General features: G+C 46.4%; 1 protein-coding gene across 1 annotated transcript in view; it reads right to left on the bottom strand.

The window, feature by feature from the left end:
• The window catches only part of sema3d (sema domain, immunoglobulin domain (Ig), short basic domain, secreted, (semaphorin) 3D), a 112,420-nt gene that overhangs the window by 18,536 nt on the left and 71,664 nt on the right, over positions 1-22,220 (bottom strand). The window contains exons 9-15 of the mRNA XM_034176631.1: positions 11,744-11,858; positions 11,399-11,468; positions 11,166-11,310; positions 10,493-10,715; positions 9,436-9,524; positions 9,034-9,075; positions 7,161-7,318 (exon numbers count right to left, since the gene is read on the bottom strand). Coding sequence (XP_034032522.1) covers positions 7,161-7,318; positions 9,034-9,075; positions 9,436-9,524; positions 10,493-10,715; positions 11,166-11,310; positions 11,399-11,468; positions 11,744-11,858 — 842 coding nt within the window. The remainder of the gene's footprint in view (positions 1-7,160; positions 7,319-9,033; positions 9,076-9,435; positions 9,525-10,492; positions 10,716-11,165; positions 11,311-11,398; positions 11,469-11,743; positions 11,859-22,220) is intronic.

The raw sequence follows: 22,220 nt of genomic DNA, 5'->3' as shown, positions 1-22,220 counted from the left end.
GGTCAAACTTTTGTGCTTCAGGTTTGATCATTTTTCCGGGCTTTGTAAAATAATAATAATAGTAATGTTTAAAAACATTTAAAACATTGCCAGTTGTTAGAGTAAACTAGGCAAAAAAATGCAAGGTACCTAAGAAAAATATTACCATACATGACAATTAGTTATACAGATGTGTATGTACTATTTATGGATGCTAAGGACAGTGTGACAGAAGAGACTTCAAATTCACATTAAGACAAAATTAAATGTGGCATCTTTGTTCTTTAGTTCAAAATGAAAATTGTGGCCTGAAGGCCTTGTGTCCTCTGTCGCAGAAATTTGTGTAGCCTGACCAACCATGTTATAATTGATGACCCCCCCCCCCCCCACACACACACACACACACACACACACACACAACTCAAGACCCCTCTGTTGTTACATGATTCTTTCACCAGTAATCCTAAATAGGGATTAGGCAGGTTATGCTGATTATTTTGATTTTGGCTCTATTACCTTCAAAGGTGGATCAATGTCACTCATTAGCAAACTTGATTTAGACCTTCAAGAGATGTATCTGCATGACCAATTTGGGAGACCTGCCTGAAACCTTCAGAAAGTTATTGAGAGTTCCATACAGTGTCCATCACACACAGACACTACTGTTGGCGCTGTGACCTTCAAAAACAGAACACGTCCACCCTTCATCAAACTTCACCTGGAGCTTCTTGGGATGTATTCTTGCTACAAATGAAATCCTTGGAAATTTACAGACAGGGCAGTGTTCATACACAGACAAATTTTTGGCTGTGTGAGTTTCAAAATTAGGTGAAGGCCATTCATAATTGAACTTGATCTACAACTTCAAGAGATCTACGTATCCTTGCTCCCAATTTGGTAAACCTGTCTTATTTCTTTGTTATTGGCAGTACAGTGTTCTGGATATTTTTGGCCATATGACCCGCAAAATTAGGTCAAGGTCACTCATCATTGAATTGGCCAAGACCTTCAAGGGATGTATTGTTGCTACAAATTTGATGACCATGTCTGAAATTCTTGGAAAGTTATTGGGAGTAGAGTCTCCATCACACACAGACACTAATTTTGGCTCTGTGACCTTCAAGATTTGGCACTCCTTATCAAACTTGACCTAGACCTTCAAAGGATGCATCCCTGCTTCAAATGTGGTAAAATTTTTCAAAACTTATACAGCGTTTCAGACGAAAGTATACAAGGAGAGACGCATGAACAGATGGACAGCATTTCTATGTCCCTCCGTGGGGGCGATGTAAACCTTGAGAGCTCTGAAGATACATGACTTTTTTATGATCTCCTTGTGACTTCACCATGACACCACTTATCACAAATATTTTGCTGATCAACATAAACTTTAGATCTAGCCGTATTGAATGCTGAGATATGTAGAAAATATGTTTTTCACAACATATTTTTGTTGAACTTGACCTTTCTCTAATCCTTTTCATAAGTTAATTATCTCAAGATATCTGCCAAAGCAATATTGCCATGGTGTATGTCTAATCGTCTGTAGATGCAAAGTGTGGTGTGTTGTACAATGTGTGCTTATCACCTTCCTTTTACAGCCCCCACCACTGGCTAGCCGCAAGGAGAAAAGGTGAGATGAGTACGTAAGTCTTTCCTGCCAGTATATAGCCTCTCTACAGTCAAGCTCCATGCAGTCTGCGTGGGCTCAAGCTGAGCTGCAGGAGACTCTGAGGTCGTCTGTCCATAGACATGTGGCATGCTAGGCCCACTGATGTGTGGACAAGCCTTCATGCCCATGAACAGTCTCCCAGGTATGGGCCAAATAGTCCTAACTATGGCTCAAATATTCTCACTGCCTTGTGAGTGCTAGGGATAACACAAGGCTAGGGGAACCAACCCCAACAGAAAAGTCGGAATGGAGACCCGTAGGCAGTCAGATGGCCTCACGGCTATCTCTCTGACAACTCCTGCAACCAACCTGATGCCAGACGCATAGCTCTGCTTTCCTCTGGACAACATCAGCATGGTCAAGAGGGGGATCTTGATGCATGGGCAACCCAGGATCTCCACAGAACTACCCAGGCATTGCGCCATAGAGGGGACACTCTATCTTTGCTCTGCAAAAGCAAAACACGGAAGACAGCAATTACGGGTGATATGTCTATTCTCAATTGGAGTAGAGAGGGGTGCCACAGGTTGTCTTTGACGGTGGGAGGAGCCTTTGTGCTCCATTGATTAGCTACCGCCCGCCCCAAGCTGGGCCTAGCCAGTTAGGTGCTTATCCGCCACAGGCACTCTGCCCCTTTGGGTGCAAGGGGCTTAGAGTTTACATGCTCAACAAGCTGACTGCACTACAAGCACCGACAAATTACAAGAGCACACTGATGTCTCCAGCACTTTGAATCACAAGCTAGAACATACAAACCATGATGCCAGGCTTCTCTGATGATCTTCAGAGACTCATCTACAATAGTAAAACTGCTGTGACTGATGCCGAACTCAGCAGGCTAAATGTGGATAAAGCTGTCCTGCAAGAAAAAAAGAGTTGCTGACAACACTTCCATACAGGAGAAAGAGGTTACGTTCTTTTGACAAGGGAAAAGCCAAGGTGGCAGATGCGACCATGGTGTCAGCTTTGCGATGAGAACTGTCCTTCCAGTGATAGAGCCACCTACATTTGGCTCTGAAAAATTATTAAGTCTTCATCTCAATTCTAACCATGGACCTGTCAACTTTGTTGCAGTGTATGCTCCGACACTAACCTTCAGTCCTAATGCCAAAGATGAGTTCTATAGTAAGCTGGATGAACATATTGGTCAGCTACCACCAAAAGAACATCTCTTCCTTCTTGGGGATTTCAATGCCAGGTACTGTGCTGACCATGACACTTAGTCATTATGCACTGGACATTACGGACTGGGAAGGATGAAGGAGAATGGCCAGAGGCTGCTTGAACTCTGTTGCTCCAGGAACCTGTGCATTACGATTACATACTTTCCAAACAAGGAAAAGCATAGAGTCTCCTGGATGCACCCCAGATCTCCCCAGCAGCACCAGCTGGATATGATCATTGCTGGAAGAGGTAAACTCAAAAGTGTATGCAACACGTGGACCTACTGCAGTGCTGACTGTGACACTGACCACTCCATTGTCATTAGCAAGGTTATCTTTCAGCCAAAGAGGTTCAACCACAAGAAGCCAAAAGGTGCTTCAGAAATCAACATTGCCCACAATGATGGTCAAGAGAGAACACAGACATTCCTCTCTAGTATCAGCAGCATCAGCACCGTGGCACCCAACTAATCTGCAGATGACAGGTAGACCTACCTAAGGTCCATAATCCATCAATTTGTCATCGAGGGCTATGGGAAAAAACAGAGGCATAATGTTGACAGGTATGAAGCAAATATCTCAGTCATAGAACTATATCAGCCAAACGTCAAGCTCTCCTCCTCTACAAAAACACACCCAATCAAGCCCACCTGGAATCACTGAGGAAAGCAAGAGGCAGTAGTGAGGAACTTGCTAGGAAATGTACAAACAACTATTGGCTCCAGCTGAGCTCTTCCATTGAAAAGGCTTCCATTCCAGGCAACACTAGAGCCATGTATGAGAGCATCAAGCAGACAACTGTCCTGCTCAGGTAAAATCTGCACCATTATTTGTAACTGTACTCTACAGAGAATACTGCCTCAGAGGAAGCGATACTCAACATCCTAGTCGTGGTAATAATAAACAAACTAGATGGTACACCTACCACGGAAGAGCTTGAGAAGGCCATCAATGTGCTGGGTGGTAGCAAAGCTCCAGGTAATGATGCCATCCCACCAGAGGTCATAAAGCAAGGCAAACCAGCTCTCCTATCACACTTGACAAAGGCGAGGTACCTCAAGACATGAGAGATGCTAAAATATTCACCTTGTACAAGAACAAGGGCAACAGGAACGATTAATCACTACCATGGCTGTTCTCGCTAGACTACAGGTGTTAGTGGGCTGTGTGTACCCTGAGTCACAATGTGGTTTCATATCAGGGAGATCGACTGTCCACATGATCTCTGTGCGACAGCTCCAAGAGAAATGTCAGGAACAGCGCCGGCCCCTCTATCTTGCCTGTTGACTTCACAAAAGCATTTGATCTCGTCAGCCACAGTGGGCTCTTCAAATTACTCCAGAAGATTGGTCATCTGCCAAGACTTCTCAGTATCATCAAGTCCTTTCACACAGATATGTAGAGCACATTCAATTTTGACAGGGACAAAACTCTTCAACATCCTCCGTGGAGAAAAGAAAAACTGTGTGCTTGCCCCAACCCTCTTCAGAATGTTTTTGTCGCTACTTCTGACCTATGTCTTCCAGTCTTCTTCAGACGGTGTTTACATCCACACTCGCTATGATGGCTTCAACCCGACCAGTTTATGTGCTAAAACTAAAATGATTTGCATGCTCATCAGAGAGCTTCTGTTTGCCAATGACTCTGCACTTGCAAGCCACACTCCAGATGGCCTCCAGCATCTCATGGACCGATTCTCACATACATGCAGAGATTTTGCCCTCATTATCAGTATTAAGAAGACTGTGGTCGTGGCCCAGGATGTACCAACTCCCTCGTGATCTCAGTAGACAAGTTCCCACTAACAGTTGCTGAAACCTTCAAATACTTGGCCTCCACCATATCCAACAATCTGTTATTCGAAGCAGAAATCAATGCCTGTATTGGCAAGGGAGCAATGAACATGTCAAAACTAAGACAGAGATTGTGGAAAAACAAGAACTTGAGGCTGCACACAAAGATAAGTGTCTACCAGGCATGTGTCCTCTGTGCCCTGCTTGGTGTCGTGAGACATGGTCAACCCATGCCAGAAAGGAGACTAGGCTCAACACCTACCATATGAGATGCATCCACAAGATATTGGGCATCACATGGAGGGATAAAGTCACAAGCACAGAGGTCCTAAGCAGAGCAAAGACTACATCTATATTTGCCCTTCTGAGCGAACAATGCCTACGCTGGCTTGGATGTGTGTGTCCAAGCCAGCCAATGGATAAAGGTGGCATTCCAAAGGGTCTGCTGTATGGTCAGCTTGAATGGGACACACCCCACACTGGCCGTCCACATCTTTGATTCAAGGACACTTGCAAAGGGGACTTACTGGCTGCACACATTGATGCTGACACATCAGAGTTTACAGCATCAGATTGTTTCTTGTGGAGACAAGCTGTGAGAGCTGGGGTTCAAATGGCTGAGAGAGAGCGCTACAAGAAGCAGGAAGCAAAGCATATGAAGCAAAAGATGTCAGCAACAAGTGACACAACAGTCCTCATCGGTGATGAATGTTCCAGACGCTGTCACTCAAGGATTGGCTTATGTAGTCACCACATGCGTTGCTCCAGACGCAATCCATCGTCCTCAGGGACAGACGGAGGCTGATGTTGATGATGATGATTCCCATGAAGTCTGCTTAAAATCCATCCAGCTGTTATTAGTTATCTTGTTCACAGACAGACAGAGAGACACACGGCAGCACGGCGGCTTCGTGGTTATCACTGTTGCCTCACAGCAAGAAGGTTATGGGATCGATTCCCACTGTGACCTTTCTGTGTGGAGTTTGCATGTTCTCCCTGTGTTTGTGTGGGTTTCCTCCGGGTGCTCCAGCTTCCTCCCACATCCAAACACATGCAGGTTAGGTGGACTGGAAACTTTAAATTGTCCAGGTCTCCCTTGTAAAAGACAGCTCAATCTCAATGGGACTAACCTGGTTAAATAAATAACCAGGACCGATTACAATAACTTAATTCACTGCTTCACCTGCACGCAGGGAAATTAAAACTCATTTAAATTATTCTGCACACAGATTCACAGGCTACCTTTTGTATGGTCCTGATAGTTAAGTCTAAGTGAATATTTCAGATGGCTGCAGCGTGAATGTGTACTAAGGAATGGAACAGCCAGATGAAGTGTGCTTCCTGTCCAAATCATCATTATTTGAATTATGGATGGAAAGTCATATTCTTTAATTGGTATACATAGATTATTGTCTGTTGGTATATGAGTCTCTATTGGTGGGTGTTTGGCATGTGCAGTGGGTGCCGATGTAATTAAATAGGTAAACGCCAGTCTGGCTACATAATCTAAGATATTCATAACCACTCACCATGACCACTGACCATTGATTCTCATCAGTGATGAGATTGATCCTGATTAATGATCTTTGATCTTGACTAGTAAATGTAAGTTAATCATGAAACTTTGATAATGTTTCTAACTGGTGCTTATTGTTAATTATTGATCCTGATTATTGAGCTTGTTCACATGTCTTTGAAATTTATCTTTGATCATGATGCATGGCTTTTGATTTTAATCACTTAATTTTATCCTCAATACTGACATCTGATTCTGATTACTGACCTTTGCACCCTAATCATAGATCTTTGGTCACATTTGATAAACTTTAATCCTGGTTGCTGATCTCTGATCCCACACTTTGACCCTGATTACCGGTTTATGATCCTGATTGCTAAACTTTGTTTCTGATCATTATTATTTGATCCTGATCATTGAATATGACTGTAATTAATTGTGAATCTTTGATCATGTTTCTAACTTCTGGTCCTTATTTATTACCTTTGATCCTTATTGCCGCTCTTTGATTCTAATCACTGAAAATGATCCATAATTCTGATTTTTATTTCTGATTGTTGACCTTTGATCATGATTGCTGAACTTAAATCATGGTTGCTGATCTTTGATCCCACATTTTGATCCTGATTGTTCAACTAATGGTCATAATGGCACACTGACACAATGTTAATGAAAGTGTGTGTGTGTGTGGGCGGGGGGGCATGGAAATCATGGATCTGCCCCTTTATCCATATCCAAAATGAAATTTAATGCATTCCTCCTTCACAATCTCACCACCAAATTTCACCAAAATAATTAAATTTTTGAGTAATTCTGCTAAAGTCAAACCAACCAACTAAACATATGAAAGTTGATGCTCAATTGTCTTTGTCATATAAATATGCAGTAGATTTCAGATCTACTTCATTTTTGCAACATAAAATTCTATTTTGCTATGATCGATACAGGTTGAAAATACAGAAATTAATCATTTTCAGACTCTCTAAATTGTGGTGTATTGTGTCAGGAAAAATAAGAAAAAGATGTTATTGCTGTACCTCTTGGATGCAGGGATGTACCGTGAGCATGTGTGTCCATCCCAGGCACAGTAGGGGTCTCGTGCCAGGCAGCACTCAGCACAGGCTTGGCCATACAAGTGACATCTACTGACAGAAACTTGGGCAAGTCCCTCGCTGGAACCCACATACAGCGTTTGCTAAAGTGAAACATAAAATTCTAACTTTAGGGTGGTATTCCTCATTATGAATGTTCACGCCATCATAAAAGCAAGAAGTATTTACCACCAAAATAATGAATGAGCCAAACAAGAGGTACTTGACTTTAACATTGCCCTTGAGTTTATGCAAATTATCACTCTAGTGAGCATAACTGCAAATGTGATCCTGTTCGTGTCAGCACAATATACACACATTCTAAATATGAAGTCTTTATAATGAAGTGCTCTGGAACACAGGCTGTTTTTAAAAAAGTTCAACTTTATTAATATGCACATTTTTGCAGTAAACAACCCTAAAATGTACTGTTGTGTATTCTTATTGAGCCATTATATTCAGATGAAAAATCACTTCATCCTTATTATTCACTGTGGTGTAGGTATCAAGTGACTGTCATGTATTATTAAATTATTGTATGCACAAATCAAACAATTTCACACTCATTAATATGCAAATACATCCACCAAACAAACCAAAAATGTAATCATCCAATCAAGGTGCTACCTTGTAACATTTATTGGCTCATTGTTTTCACAATTAAAATAACTTCATCCACATTAATATTCACACAGGTGCTCAAAACAGCCCTAAATTCTCATCAGCCAGCCTACTCAACAGGTAGTACCTCAGGTGTAAGTCTCAAGAGTGTAGCATGTGTTGTTTTGTAGTAATTGTGTTCATTGTCATTAACATAACCTCTAATCATCTTGTCTACTCATTAGGGCATACCTATGGTATAGGTGTCTATCTTGTATTGTATTATGCTATCATGTTTACAAAACTAAAACTCACTAATATGCAAATATTTGCACTACACGGCCATAACATGAAATCAGCTCATCTACTGTCCAGGGGATAATTGTTTTGCATAAAGCATGTATTACTTTTATTGTTATTAATGTATTTTGTGTTCACAAGCAAAATAACGTCACCCTCATGAATATGCCAATTAATGCACCAAAGAACAATCGAGTGTAATCATCTCACCTGTTCCTCAGGGGATATCAATTGTGTAAGTATCAAGTGTCTACAATATATTATTATTAATGTCTTTGTGTGCATCCTCATTAATATGCAAATAAATGCATTAAAGAACCCTCAAATGGAATCATCTAGTCCGCAGGCGGTGTCTATGGGTTACATATCAAGCATCCTGCATTGTTATTATTATGATATTGCATTCACAGAATATGTGCCCCCTACAGTTTGTTTTGTTAAATTATTTCAAATGTTTCAGATGCAGGAGAAAAGATGCAGCAATAGATCTATTTTGATGAAAAGTTGTGGAGTGATTTGTTACATTTACTATGTTTCCACTTGTAAACCTACAGGTTTCTGTGCACCCAGCAGAATTTTAAACTATGCATTCTTCTGGGGTTTCTTTGTGTTTTTGTTTTTTTTTTTTCCAAGAGAAATTAAACTAAGGATCACCTGATGTAAAAACAAAATGTGAGTGAGGGTGGTGTTACTGACACGTGCACCCAAACAGGTCAAACAGTGCTGGAGATTAATGGAAGCTCTGATTGGGGCTGAAGTGTCTGCTGACACCCTGACCCTTAGATAATGAGGCTGACCGGGGACACAATAGGGAAAACCAAAGAGAGAAGTGTTAAACATGAATAAAATGAAGACTGAAAAAAAAAAGCCAAACATATTATGTCATACACATAAATAAAGGAGCTTTAGGAAAACCAACCTGTTTGGAAGACATCTCCATGCTGAGAACGGGAGTCGCAACCTGAAAGAAATGAGAGAAACCACCTCATGGACGCCTCAGCACATTTCCAAAGAAGGTTCAATTTTGTTTTTTTATTTGTTTGTTTGTTTGTTTGTTTGTTTTGTTGTTTTTTTTAATCCACCGGTGCAGCAGAATTTGTATGAATATATTATGCTTTGGTGACTCAACTGAACAGAACAGGTGGCAATCTCTTGTCATAAAACACTGAATTTGCATGCACAAATGTGTGTGTGTGTGTGTGTGTGTGTGTGTGTGTGTGTGTGTGTGTGTGTGTGTGTGTGTGTGTGTGTGTGTGTGTGTGTGTGTGTGTGTGTGTGTGTGTGTGTGTGTGTGTGTGTGTGTGTCAGCTGATAAGCAAACCTGGAACACTTGAAGTTCTTCCAGCACAACTTCTTCAGTCAGCCAGTTCTCCTGCGTGATGCTCACCACCTTCAGAATTGAGCCAACATCTGAAATTATCAGTACAAATGTTGATCCATTGTGAGACATATCAATTCTATATTTTTAGCTCTACTGAAGGACATTTGTGGAGGTTTGACACTGGTCCTCATGCAAAATACCTCATAATCCAAGCATATGTTTAATTAATCTTCCAGCAGTCAGACCCTGAGCTAGTGATATAGTGCCCCCTGGTGATCAAAAAGAAGAACCCTTGTGTTGACAGATCTGCAGCAAATTAAATACTATGGATAACTGATGTCTCATCTCTCTTTTTTCCCATTGTATTTACACAAACATATTTTGGACAGATTGTATTTATTTATTTTAAGGAGAAAGATTAAACAACGAAAGAAACCAATTATTTGTCTTTGCTTTGAGTTAACATGCACAACATACTTTTATTTTTGATCACGTTGTTGCTGACACTGGAAAAAAAAAAATCATATTCATAAAAAACGAGGGCTCACTTCAATTCTAACTGTGTTTATTTTTATTCAGAACTGATGACACATCACACATGGACTCAAAAACCAAAAAAACTTGTAAAACAAATTCTATTTTATTAATTACTTGGTTAAATAACAGCTGTCACCCTGAAGTATGTTTGAACTGCATTTCAAAATAAAAGCCAAGCTTGTGGATTATGTTGGGACGTCTACACATTCAGGAAATTCTGCTGTAGTTTTGTCATAAATGTGGATGAGTCCAATGAACAAGCTGGTTTGTCCAGATTTAATAAAGGGTCTGTGGACATCCTGAGCAGGATTAATGATGCTGAAATGCTGAGAATCACATGTACTGTATGAAGCATGAAAATATGTTGAGGAAGAAAGAAGTAGAAGAGACAAAATCCTTACTTGTAAAGATTGGGGAGGAACATCCCCCCTGTCCCCCCGTTTATATGCCATTGTATGTACTGTACCTGTGTTGTTCTTTAATATTGTAGTATTAAAAACTAAAAAAAAGTCTGTCTCACCTGTTCCCAGGAACATGACCTCATATTGTCCATCCTCTGCTAAAACTCTGTCCACCACAATCTGTGTCACAGTGTAGTCAACTTGAGCACGCACGAAGACAGGCCGGCCGGTCAGAGGGTAAACAGAGCCGTGCATCAGAGGGTGGAAACGAATAAAACTGACCACCTCGTCTGGAAAATCTTTGGTGGTCTTGATCCTTGGATCATATGTTTTGCTGGGACACTAAAAGGCAGAACAATAAAAGTCTTAACTTGGCCATTCGTAGAATTTTTTTTTTCTTTGCAAGAATTATTTTTGAGTGCAATTTTGTTTGTTTGTTGATTTGTTAGTTCCACTGACTGCTGCTTTTTGCCCACCAATTTGCAGCTGCATGCTTCCCTCTAGTGTTTAAACAGAGAAATGCATGCTCCTAAGCCTACAGAGAACATCAGCCAAAACAACCTTCACTCAGCTGAACTTCTACGTCTACCTTTTTATTATCTTTGCAAACATCAAAAATGCATTTAACATGCAACCTAACAGCATCAAAGACAAGGCGAAGTCATAAAGCACATGCAGATGTGAGTGTGCACGCTTTGCCGCAGTTTGAACATATGACCTTTGGGTCTTAAATTATGTCATGTTTATTATTTTAAAATCATGGCAGCTGAAGATCTTGTTGTTCCAACTCACCGTTCCTGGACGAGGGTACGGTATACGTCCTTCGTATTCCACCCACTTGTGGTCGGGCCCCTCCTTGTGGGCGTACGGCCCGTTGAAGACCGCTCTGATGTCTGCCATGCTGTACACGCACACCGCTGACCCTCGAAAAATGGCACTGAGAGCCAAGTGGAGATCAAATCAGGTTTAACATGCGGAAGAAAAGAGTGATCAAGAGTGGCGCTGATGATGTAAAGTAAACATACCTGGAGGTGGTGAAGACCGCGTACACAACAGGGTTTTTGTCATCTCTGCTGGGAAGCAGAAAGACGTCCTCTGTCATAAACAGACAAAAGCAACATCAGTGTAATTAATTTTTTACAGCTTTTGCTGGAAGTTATCACACATCATCTGCAGCAATTTCATCTTCTATTTTACGCAGTTACCATTATAGTCTGCTCCTCTCCACTGAAGAACCCAACGAGCTGCAAAATTAGATCACCTGTGCAGCACTAAAGCGCCCCGTGCAGGTAGATTTGGATAGATATCGCACCATTACATTTTATTACCTTCAAAATAAAAAAGATCAAATGCATGCCGCAGTCACTTACGGAGCTCGTCAAAGTGCGTGTCTACTCCGTCCGATCCAGGGATCGAACACACAAGCCTGGCCTTGAGGAAAGTGGTCCATTTGTTGGTCAGACTCCTCAGCCCACCCTCATCATTCTGAAACACATTGACAAACTGCGTAAGTAAACCACCATTAAAGATGATAATATGGAGTGTATATGACTTCCACCCATCCATTTTTTTAACTTACATTTTCCAGTTAAGGTTCACTGGATGGAGCAAATCCCAGCAGTCATTGCGTGAGAAGTGGAGTATACCTTTGACCAGCCGCCAGGCTATTACAGGGCCTGAATGTGACTCACTCCACAAAGGATATAATTCTAAGTTTGTTTTAACCAAAACTAAGAGGCTCACGATGCAGGTTTACTGTGTTCCAAAGATGAAAAAGAAGTAAGCAGGCTATCAGGCTTTTTGTTACCATTCTACTTTTCTTCTGAAATAAGTTGCTGAGATTAGACTGTCCCTCTCAATTTATTAAATCAATGTTATTTATTTTCTCTCAGATACAATTGGTGTGTTAATTTGTGTTGTGTGGGCCGCCAGAAGAGGAGGTACTGCTGGCCCACCACCAGAGGGCGCCCTGCCTGAAGTGCGGGCTTCAGGCACGAGAGGGCGCTGCCGCCACGGACACAGCCGGGGGTGACAGCTGTCACTCATCATCTCTTGACAGCTGTCACCCATCTACACTACATCATCTCACTCCATAAAGACCGGACGTCATCTCCACCTCGTTGCCGAGATATCATCTACCTGTGAAGGTAATATTCTCTGCTGTATCTAAAACTGTCATAGTCTGAACTCTTTTTGCAGCCATTTTCCTGTGGTGTTCCTTATCAGCTGGATTGGCGTTTGGTGTGAACAGCGACGGCTTCGCTTCACACCCAAACCAGATAAGTGGTGTAACAGGAGCTGCACGAGTGTGTGATTAGAGGTGGAGGTGACTTTCCACCTTCTGACTGTTTTTGTTACTGGGTGTGTGCACACACCCACATCTCACTGTTTGTGCTCCTCGCCAGCAGTACCAGATCCGACACCTGGGAATTCGGGACTGGGCGGCTCCAGTATTCACCAGGTTCTGTGGCGGTGGAAATCGTGTGGTCCCGGCTCTTCTCAGGACAGACGTCTTCTATCCTTGAGCCTGCCCACACGTCACCTTGGTGTATTGACTGCTATCAGATTCTGTGATTGTCTGTATCATCGTTGTGCACATTCACAACATTAAATTGTTACCTTTTGGCTCATCTATTGACCGTTCATTTGCGCCCCCTGTTGTGGGTCCGTGTCACTACACTTTCCCCAACAGGATATCTCAGCCACCGTGACGGATCCCGAGGGGCGTCAACCATCTGTTGGACAGCCAATGGAAGAGCAGGGTGCACAGGCATCGGCTGGAGGCGTGATTGGTGAGTTGCAGCACATCCTCACCGCCTTTACCGCTCGGATGGACCTGATGACCGAGCAAAACATCATCCTTAATCGCAGAATGGAGGCTCTCACCGCGCAGGTGGAAGCGCCCGCTCAGGGCGCTGCTGCAGCTCCTCCTCCTGCCGACCCGGTGCCGAATACAGACATTCCACTGGTCATTCAACAACCCCCCCCACCATCCCCTGAAGCATACATAAGCCCCCCAGAGCCGTACAGAGGTTGTGTGGAGACGTGCGCGGACTTTCCTATGCAGTGTTCGCTCGTCTTTGCACAGCGTCCCGTGATGTACGCGTCTGATGCCAGCAAGGTGGCTTACGTGATTAATTTGCTTCGAGGTGAGGCACGCGCTTGGGCTACAGCGCTTTGGGAACAAAGTTCACGGCTCCTTGCCTCTTATACTGGGTTTGTGAGGGAGCTCAGAACTGTTTTTGATCACCCTAACAGAGGTGAAACCGTGTCTACCGTGCTGCTGTCAATGAGACAGGGGCGCCGGAGTGCAGCTGAATATGCAGTCGACTTCCGCATCACGGCTGCGAGATCCGGCTGGAATATGACTGCGCTCCGCGCCGCCTTCATAAACGGACTGTCTTCGGTCCTGAAGGAGCACCTGGTGGCTAAGGAGGAACCGCTGGATTTGGCTGAGCTTATCGATTTGGTTATACGATTGGACAATTGGTTAGAAGAACGCTGACGGGAGCGAGGCAAAGGGCGTGGTCAGGCACAAGCCGTCCCTCTTCCTCCCGGGTCTGAAAGGGAGCCATCTTCCCCACGCTCCACAGCGCTCCGTGTGGCTACACCTCCACCTGCTGACGATGCTAGGGACACAAGCAGGGCCACATTCAGACAGAGGAGGCTGGTCCGCGGGGAGTGCTTTATCTGCGGCTCGAGTGAGCATCAGCAGAGAGACTGCCTCAAACGGTCAAAACACAAACGCCCGCCCTTAGAGACTGGGCTGAGGGGGGGTCAAAACATTCACGTGGGTCATACACATCTTTCAACACGACTCCCAGTTACAATCCTGAGCGGGGATTTAACCCTTCAAGCCCCAGCACTGGTGGGCACGGGGTCAGAAGGGAATCTGCTGGATAGCAGATGGGCAAGGGAGGTAGGGCTCCCTCTGGTGGCGCTTTCTTCGCCAGTGAGGGTGCGAGCACTAGATGGCACTCTTCTCCCATTTATCACACACAAGACACTACCTGTAACCCTGGTAGTGTCTGGGAATCACCGGGAGGAGATTGAGTTTTTTGTAACTCCTTCTACCTCCCGCATGATTTTGGGCTTCCCATGGATGATTAAACACAATCCCTGGACTGATTGGCCATCTGGGGTTGTGGCTCAGTGGAGCAAAACCTGCCACCGGAATTGTTTAGGATCCTCGGTTCCTCCCGGTGTAAATGCTAATGAGGAGGTTAAGTCCCTCCCAATCTGACGGCAGTGCCGGTTGAGTACCACGATCTTGCTGACGTCTTCAGCAAGGATGTGGCGCTCACCCTTCCCCCGCACCATCCGTACGATTGTGCCATTGATTTGGTCCCGGGCGCTGAGTTCCCGTCCAGCAGGCTGTACAATCTCTCACGTCCTGAGCGCGAATCAATGGAGACCTACATCCGGGACTCATTAGCTGCCGGGTTGATCCGGAATTCCACCTCCCCGATGGGTGCAGGTTTCTATGTTGTGGGCAAGAAAGATGGCGGACTCCGTCCATGCATTGATTACAGGGGGCTGAACGACATAACGGTTCGTAATCGATACCCTTTACCCCTGTTGGATTCAGTGTTCACGCCCCTGCATGGAGCCCAAATTTTCACCAAACTGGACCTTAGGAATGCGTACCACCTGGTTCGGATCCGGAAGGGAGACGAATGGAAGACGACATTCAACACCCCATTAGGTCATTTTGAGTACCTGGTCATGCCGTTCGGCCTCACTAACGCGCCCGCGACGTTCCAAGCATTGGTAAACGACATCTTGCGGGACTTCCTGCACCAATTCGTCTTCGTATATCTGGATGACATACTCATCTTTTCCCCGGACCCTGAGACTCATGTCCAGCATGTACGTCAGGTCCTGCAGCTGTTGTTGGAGAACCGGCTGTTTGTGAAGGGCGAGAAGTATGAGTTTCACCGCACCTCTTTGTCCTTCCTGGGGTTCATCATCTCCTCCAACTCCGTCGCCCCTGATCCGGCCAAGGTTGCGGCGGTGAGAGATTGGCCCCAACCAACAAGCCGTAGGAAGCCGCAACAGTTCCTCGGCTTTGCAAATTTCTACAGGAGGTTCATTAAGGGCTACAGTCAGGTAGTTAGCCCCCTGACAGCCCTGACCTCTCCAAAAGTCCCCTTCACCTGGTCGGATTGGTGCGAAGCCGCGTTCAAGGAGTTGAAATGCCGCTTCTCATCTGCACCAGTTCTGGTGCAGCCCGACCCTAGCCACCAGTTTGTGGTTGAAGTGGACGCCTCTGACTCAGGGATAGGAGCCGTACTATCCCAGAGCGGAGAGACCGATAAGTTTCTTCACCCGTGTGCCTACTTTTCTCGCAGGTTGACCCCAGCTGAACAGAACTATGACGTCGGCAATCGAGAACTCCTTGCGGTGAAAGAGGCTCTTGAGGAGTGGAGACACCTGTTGGAGGGAGCATCTGTGCCTTTCACGGTTTTCACTGACCATCGGAACCTGGAGTATATCAGGACCGCCAAGCGGCTGAACCCCAGGCAAGCCCGCTGGTCACTGTTCTTCGGGTGTTTTGACTTCCGAATCACCTACCGCCCCGGGACCAAGAACCAGAGATCGGATGCATTGTCCCGGGTGCATGAAGACGAAGTCAAGACTGAGCTGTCGGATTCATCGGAGCCCATCATTCCAGAGTCCACTATCGTGGCCACCCTCACCTGGGACGTGGAGAAGACCGTCCGGGAGGCCCTGGCACGGAGCCCGGACCCTGGAACAGGGCCAAAGAACAGACTCTACATCCCACCAGAGGCAAGAGCTGCTGTCTTGGATTTCTGTCACGGTTCTAAGCTCTCCTGTCATCCGGGGGTGCGAAGGACCATGGCAGTGGTCCAGCAGCGCTTCTGGTGGGCGTCCCTGGAGGCCGATGTCCGGGGATATATCCAGGCCTACACCACCTGTGCCAGGGGCAAGGCAGACCATCAGAAGGCACAGGGACTTCTTCAGCCACTTCCTGTGCCTCATCACCCCTGGTCCCACATCGGTCTGGATTTTGTCATGGGCCTCCCGCCATCCCAGGGCATGATGACCATCTTCACGATAGTGGACCGGTTCTCTAAGGTGGCCCACTTCGTGGCCCTCCCGAAGCTCCCCACGGCCCAGGAGACTGCAGACCTCCTGGTCCACCACGTCGTCCGTCTGCATGGGATACCTACTGACATCGTCTCTGATCGTGGTCCCCAGTTCTCCTCACACGTCTGGAGGAGCTTCTGCCGGGGACTGGGGGCCACTGTGAGCCTCTCGTCCGGGTATCACCCGCAGACCAATGGACAGGCAGAACGGGCCAATCAGGAATTGGAGCAAGCCCTGCGCTGTGTGACGTCCGCACACCCGACGGCCTGGAGTGAACATCTGGCCTGGATGGAGTATGCGCATAACAGCCAGGTGTCCTCTGCCACCGGCCTCTCCCCATTTGAGGTGTGTTTGGGGTATCAGCCCCCATTGTTTCCCGTGGTGGAGGGAGAGGTCGGTGTGCCCTCGGTCCAGGCCCACCTGCGGAAGTGCCGTCGGGTGTGGCGCTCTGCCCGTTCTGCCTTGTTGAAGGCCCGGACGAGGGCGAAGACCCATGCAGACCGCCGGCAATCCCCGGCCCCTGCTTACCAGCCCGGGCAGAAGGTGTGGCTATCCATGAAGGACATCCCCCTCCAGGTGGACTCCCCGAAACTCAAGGACAGGTATATTGGGCCATACAAGATCCTCAAAATCCTCAGTCCTGCCGCAGTGAAGCTCCAACTCCCGGCTTCACTGCGGATCCACCCGGTCTTTCATGTGTCAAGGATCAAACCTCACCACACCTCACCCCTCTGTGCTCCCGGACAGGCGCTGCCTCCTGCCCGGATCATCGACGGGGAGCCGGCTTGGATGGTGCGCCGGCTCCTGGACGTCCATCGGATGGGCCGGGGGTTCCAGTATTTGGTGGACTGGGAGGGGTATGGACCCAAAGAACGCTCCTGGGTGAAGAGGAGCTTCATCCTGGATCTGGCCCTCCTGGCCGATTTCTACCGCCGTCACCCGGACAAGCCTGGTCGGGCACCAGGAGGCGCCCGTTGAGGGGGGGGTCCTGTTGTGTGGGCCGCCAGAAGAAGAGGTACTGCTGGCCCACCACCAGAGGGCACCCTGCCTGAAGTGCGGGCTTCAGGCACGAGAGGGCGCTGCCGCCACGGACACAGCCGGGGGTGACAGCTGTCACTCATCATCTCTTGACAGCTGTCACCCATCTACACTACATCATCTCACTCCATAAAGACCGGACGTCATCTCCACCTTGTTGCCGAGATATCATCTACCTGTGAAGGTAATATTCTCTGCTGTATCTAAAACTGTCAGAGTCTGAACTCTTTTTGCAGCCGTTTTCCTGTGGTGTTCCTTATCTGCTGGATTGGCGTTTGGTGTGAACAGCGACGGCTTCGCTTCACACCCAAACCAGATAAGTGGTGTAACAGGAGCTGCACGAGTGTGTGATTAGAGGTGGAGGTGACTTTCCACCTTCTGACTGTTTTTGTTACTGGGTGTGCACACACCCACATCTCACTGTTTGTGCTCCTCACCAGCAGTACCAGATCCGACAGTCGGGGACGGTGATCACCTGGGAATTCGGGACTTGGCAGCTCCAGTATTCACCAGGTTCTGTGGCGGTGGAAATCGTGTGGTCCCGGCTCTTCTCAGGACAGACATCTTCTATCCTTGAGCCTGCCCACACGTCACCTTGGTGTATTGACTGCTATCAGATTCTGTGATTGTCTGTTTCATCGTTGTGCACATTCACAACATTAAATTGTTACCTTTTGGCTCATCTATTGACCGTTCATTTGTGCCCCCTGTTGTGGGTCCGTGTCACTACACTTTCCCCAATAATTTGCTTTGGTTTGTTTGTAATCACATACTTACTATGTAACATTTGAATGTTTCCTTTTTTTTGCTGTATCTTTGTTTTAATGGCTGTTTAGACTGGTTACAATTTGTAAAGCACTTCATAACAAGTCTTTTGAAATTCTTTATAAATGTATTAACAATAGTTACAACTGGCTGGTGGCCTGTCCAGGGTATACCCCACCTCTTGAAAAGCAGTTGTCAAATAGATATTTTAAGTGTCTTACAAGATAATTTTTTTTTTTTAAGTCTGGTTATACCGTGGCTTGCAAAAGTATTCAGCCCCTCGGTATTTCATGCATTTTAATTTGTTTATGGCATTTAAAATTAAAAAAGTAAATCAGGCTTCTCAGTATAAACATTTCTAAAATGATCTTCCTTAGACTCAAACTAAAAGTAAATCTCTACACCTTGATATAAATTAATTCAAAATATAAAAGCCAAGATGATAGGTTGCATAAGTAATCAGGCCCTTTGGTATAATACCTGTAAATAATCAGTTTAATTGCCAGTTTTCTTCAGACAAGTCAGGAGATGGATACATGAACATCTCCAAGTCACTGAATATGTCTTGGACTTTATTTACAACTTTAAATACAAACAGTATGGCACTCTAAGGTAAATCTGTGTAGAGTAGATAGTTCTCAAAAACTGAGTGACTGTGCAAGAAGGAGAAGAGTGAGGAAAGCCACCAAGACACCCAGACAACCCAGAAGAAGTTACAGGCTTCTGTGCCATACTGTTTGTATTTCTTCATAACTGATGTAAATAAAGTCCAAGACATATTCAGTGACTTGGAAATGTTCATGTATCCATCTCCTGACTTGTCTGAAGAAAACTGGCAATTAAACTGATTATTTACAGGTATTATACCAAAGGGGCCCATTACTTACGCAACCCATCATCTTGGCTTTTATATTTTTAATTAATTTATGTCAAGTTGTAGAGATTTACTTTCAGGTTGAGTCTAAGGAAGATTATTTTAGAATTTTTTTATAGTGAGAAGCCTGATTTACTTTTTGTATTTGAACTGCCATAAATAAATTAAATTGTGTGAAATACCAAGGGGCTGAATACTTTTGCAAGGCACTGTATGTAGTCACCACTAGATGGAAACACTAAGAGCTTAGTGCTGGGTATGCTGACCTTCAAGCAAGGAAATGGTGACACTAATAGAACATTTAAAACTACTAGAAGATAAAATCTTTAGATTAAGCCCATTTTTCTATTATTATAATTCATAAGCATGTTAAAGCCACTTTTCAGCAGCACGTGAGAATGCTACAGCACATGGGTTTCCTCAGGATGGGAGTTATGTTTGTCAGACTGATAATGCAGTCAAACAGTGACATATTTCCCAACCCAAAATTAACAGTGCTTATTTCATGGGTTGGTGCGGGGGGTGGTGGCTAAACAGTTAAGTGCAGTTGTTTCCAGTGCAGAAGGTCCCAGGTTCAAACCCGCTCTCTATGTAATGTGGAGTTGTTGTTGGGAAAGTGTAGGAACACAGACCCACAACAGGGGGCGCAAATGAACGGACAATGGAGAAAGTCAAATCACAAAGTTTTACTGTTGTGAATTCACACAACAAACACAACAGATTACAAAAACAGCAGTAACCGAATTCCAAAGGTGTCGTGTGGGCAGGCTCGACGAACAGGTGCAGACGAGAAGCGCCGTTTCAACTCCTTGAACGCGGCATCGCAACGATCCGACCAGGTGAAGGGGACTTTTGGTGAGGTCAGGGCTGTCAGGGGGCTAACTACCTGACTGTAGCCCTTAATTAACCTCCTGTAGAAATTAGCAAAGCCTAGGAACTGTTGCAACTTCCTACGGCTTGTGAGTTGGGGCCAGTCTCTCACCGCCGCAACCTTGGCCGGATCAGGAGCGACGGAGTTGGAGGAGATAATGAACCCCAAGAAGGACAAAGATGTGCGGTGGAACTCACACTTCTCGCTCTTCACAAACAGCTGGTTCTCCAACAACCGCTGCAGGACCTGACGTACATGCTGGACATGGGTCTCAGGAGCCGGAGAAAAGATGAGTATATCGTCTAGATATACGAAGACGAACCGGTGCAGGAAATCCCGCAAGACATCGTTAACCAATGCTTGGAAAGTTGCGGGAGCGTTTGTGAGACCGAACGGCATGACCAGGTACTCAAAGTGCCCTAAGGGGGTGTTAAATGCCGTCTTCCACTCGTCTCCCTTCCGGATCCGAACCAGGTGGTACGCATTTCTAAGATCGAGCTTAGTGAATATTTGGGCTCCATGCAGGGGCGTGAACACTGAATCCAACAGGGGCAACGGGTATCGATTGCGAACCGTGATCTCGTTCAGCCCCCTATAATCAATGCATGGACGAAGACCGCCGTCTTTTTTACCCACAAAAAAGAAACCTGCACCCATCGGGGAGGTGGAATTCCGGATCAACCCGGCGGCTAACGAGTCCCGGATGTAGGTCTCCATTGATTCGCGCTCAGGCCGTGAGAGGTTGTACAGCCTGCTGGACGGGAACTCACTGCCCGGAACCAAATCAATGGCACAATCATAAGGACGGTGGGGGGGAAGGGTGAGCACCAGATCCTTGCTGAACACGTCGACAAGGTCATGGTACTCCACCGGCACCGCCCCCAGATTGGGCGGGACTCTGACCTCCTCCTTAGCTCGGGAGCCGGGAGGAACCGAGGAACCTAGACACACCCGATGGCAGGTCTCGCTCCACTGAACCACTACCCCGGACGGCCAATCAATCCGGGGATTGTGCTTCAACATCCAGGGAAATCCTAAAACCACACGGGAGGTGGCCTGAGTCACAAAAAACTCGATCACCTCCCGGTGATTCCCTGACACCACCAGAGTTACAGGTGGTGTCTTATGCGTGATCGGAGGGAGCAGGGAGCCATCTAGTGCCCGAACCTGTACAGGCGAGGTAAGTGCCACCAGAGGGAGCCCTATCTCCCTAGCCCATCTGCTATCCAACAGATTCCCCTCAGAGCCCGTGTCCACCAGTGCTGGGGCCTTCAGGGTTGAGTCCTCATAAAGGATCGTGACTGGGAGTCGTGTGGCAATGTGGGTGTGTCCCACGTGAATGTCTCGGCCCACCCCTAGCCCTGTCTCTAGGGGCGGGCGTTTGGAGTTTGACCGCTCGGGGCAGTCTCTTACGTGGTGCTCTGTCGAGCCACAAACAAAACAAGCTCCGTGGGCCTGCCTCCTCTGTGCATCTGGTGCCCTAAATGTTGCCCTACTCGTGTCTTTAGCTTCGTCAGCAGGGGGAGCTGTGGCCCCACGGAGCGCAGGGGCCGTGGAGCGTGGGGAAGGCAGAGCGCGGTCGGATCCGGAAGGGAGAGGGACGGCGTGTGCCCGGCCACGCCCTTCGTCTCGTTCCCGCCGACGTTCTTCTAACCGGTTGTCTAATCGTATGACAAGATCGATGAGCCCGTCTAAATCCCGCGGTTCGTCCTTAGCCACCAGGTGCTCCTTAAGAACCAATGACAGTCCGTTTACAAAGGCGGCGCGGAGGGCAGTGCTATTCCAGCCGGACCTCGCAGCCGCGATGCGGAAGTCGACTGCATAGGCAGCTGCGCGCCGACGCCCCTGTCTCATCGACAGTAGCACAGTTGAAGCGGTTTCTCCTCTATTGGGGTGATCGAACACGGTTCTGAGCTCCCTCACAAACCCATCATATGTCTGAAGGAGCCGTGACTTTTGCTCCCAGAGCGCTGTAGCCCAAGCGCGTGCCTCGCCGCGAAGCAGGTTTATTACATAAGCTACCTTGCTAGCATCGGTCACGTACATGACTGGACGCTGTGTGAAGACAAGCGAACACTGCATAAGGAAATCCGCGCACGTCTCCACACAGCCTCCGTACGGCTCTGGGGGGCTTATGTATGCTTCAGGGGAAGGTGGGAGGGGTCGTTGAACGACCAGTGGAACGTCA

Source organism: Thalassophryne amazonica, chromosome 8 (assembly GCF_902500255.1).
Source record: "Thalassophryne amazonica chromosome 8, fThaAma1.1, whole genome shotgun sequence".
NCBI lineage: Eukaryota > Metazoa > Chordata > Actinopteri > Batrachoidiformes > Batrachoididae > Thalassophryne > Thalassophryne amazonica.
Note: the sequence above shows the minus strand (reverse complement) of the source record. Positions and strands in the feature narration are given on the sequence as shown.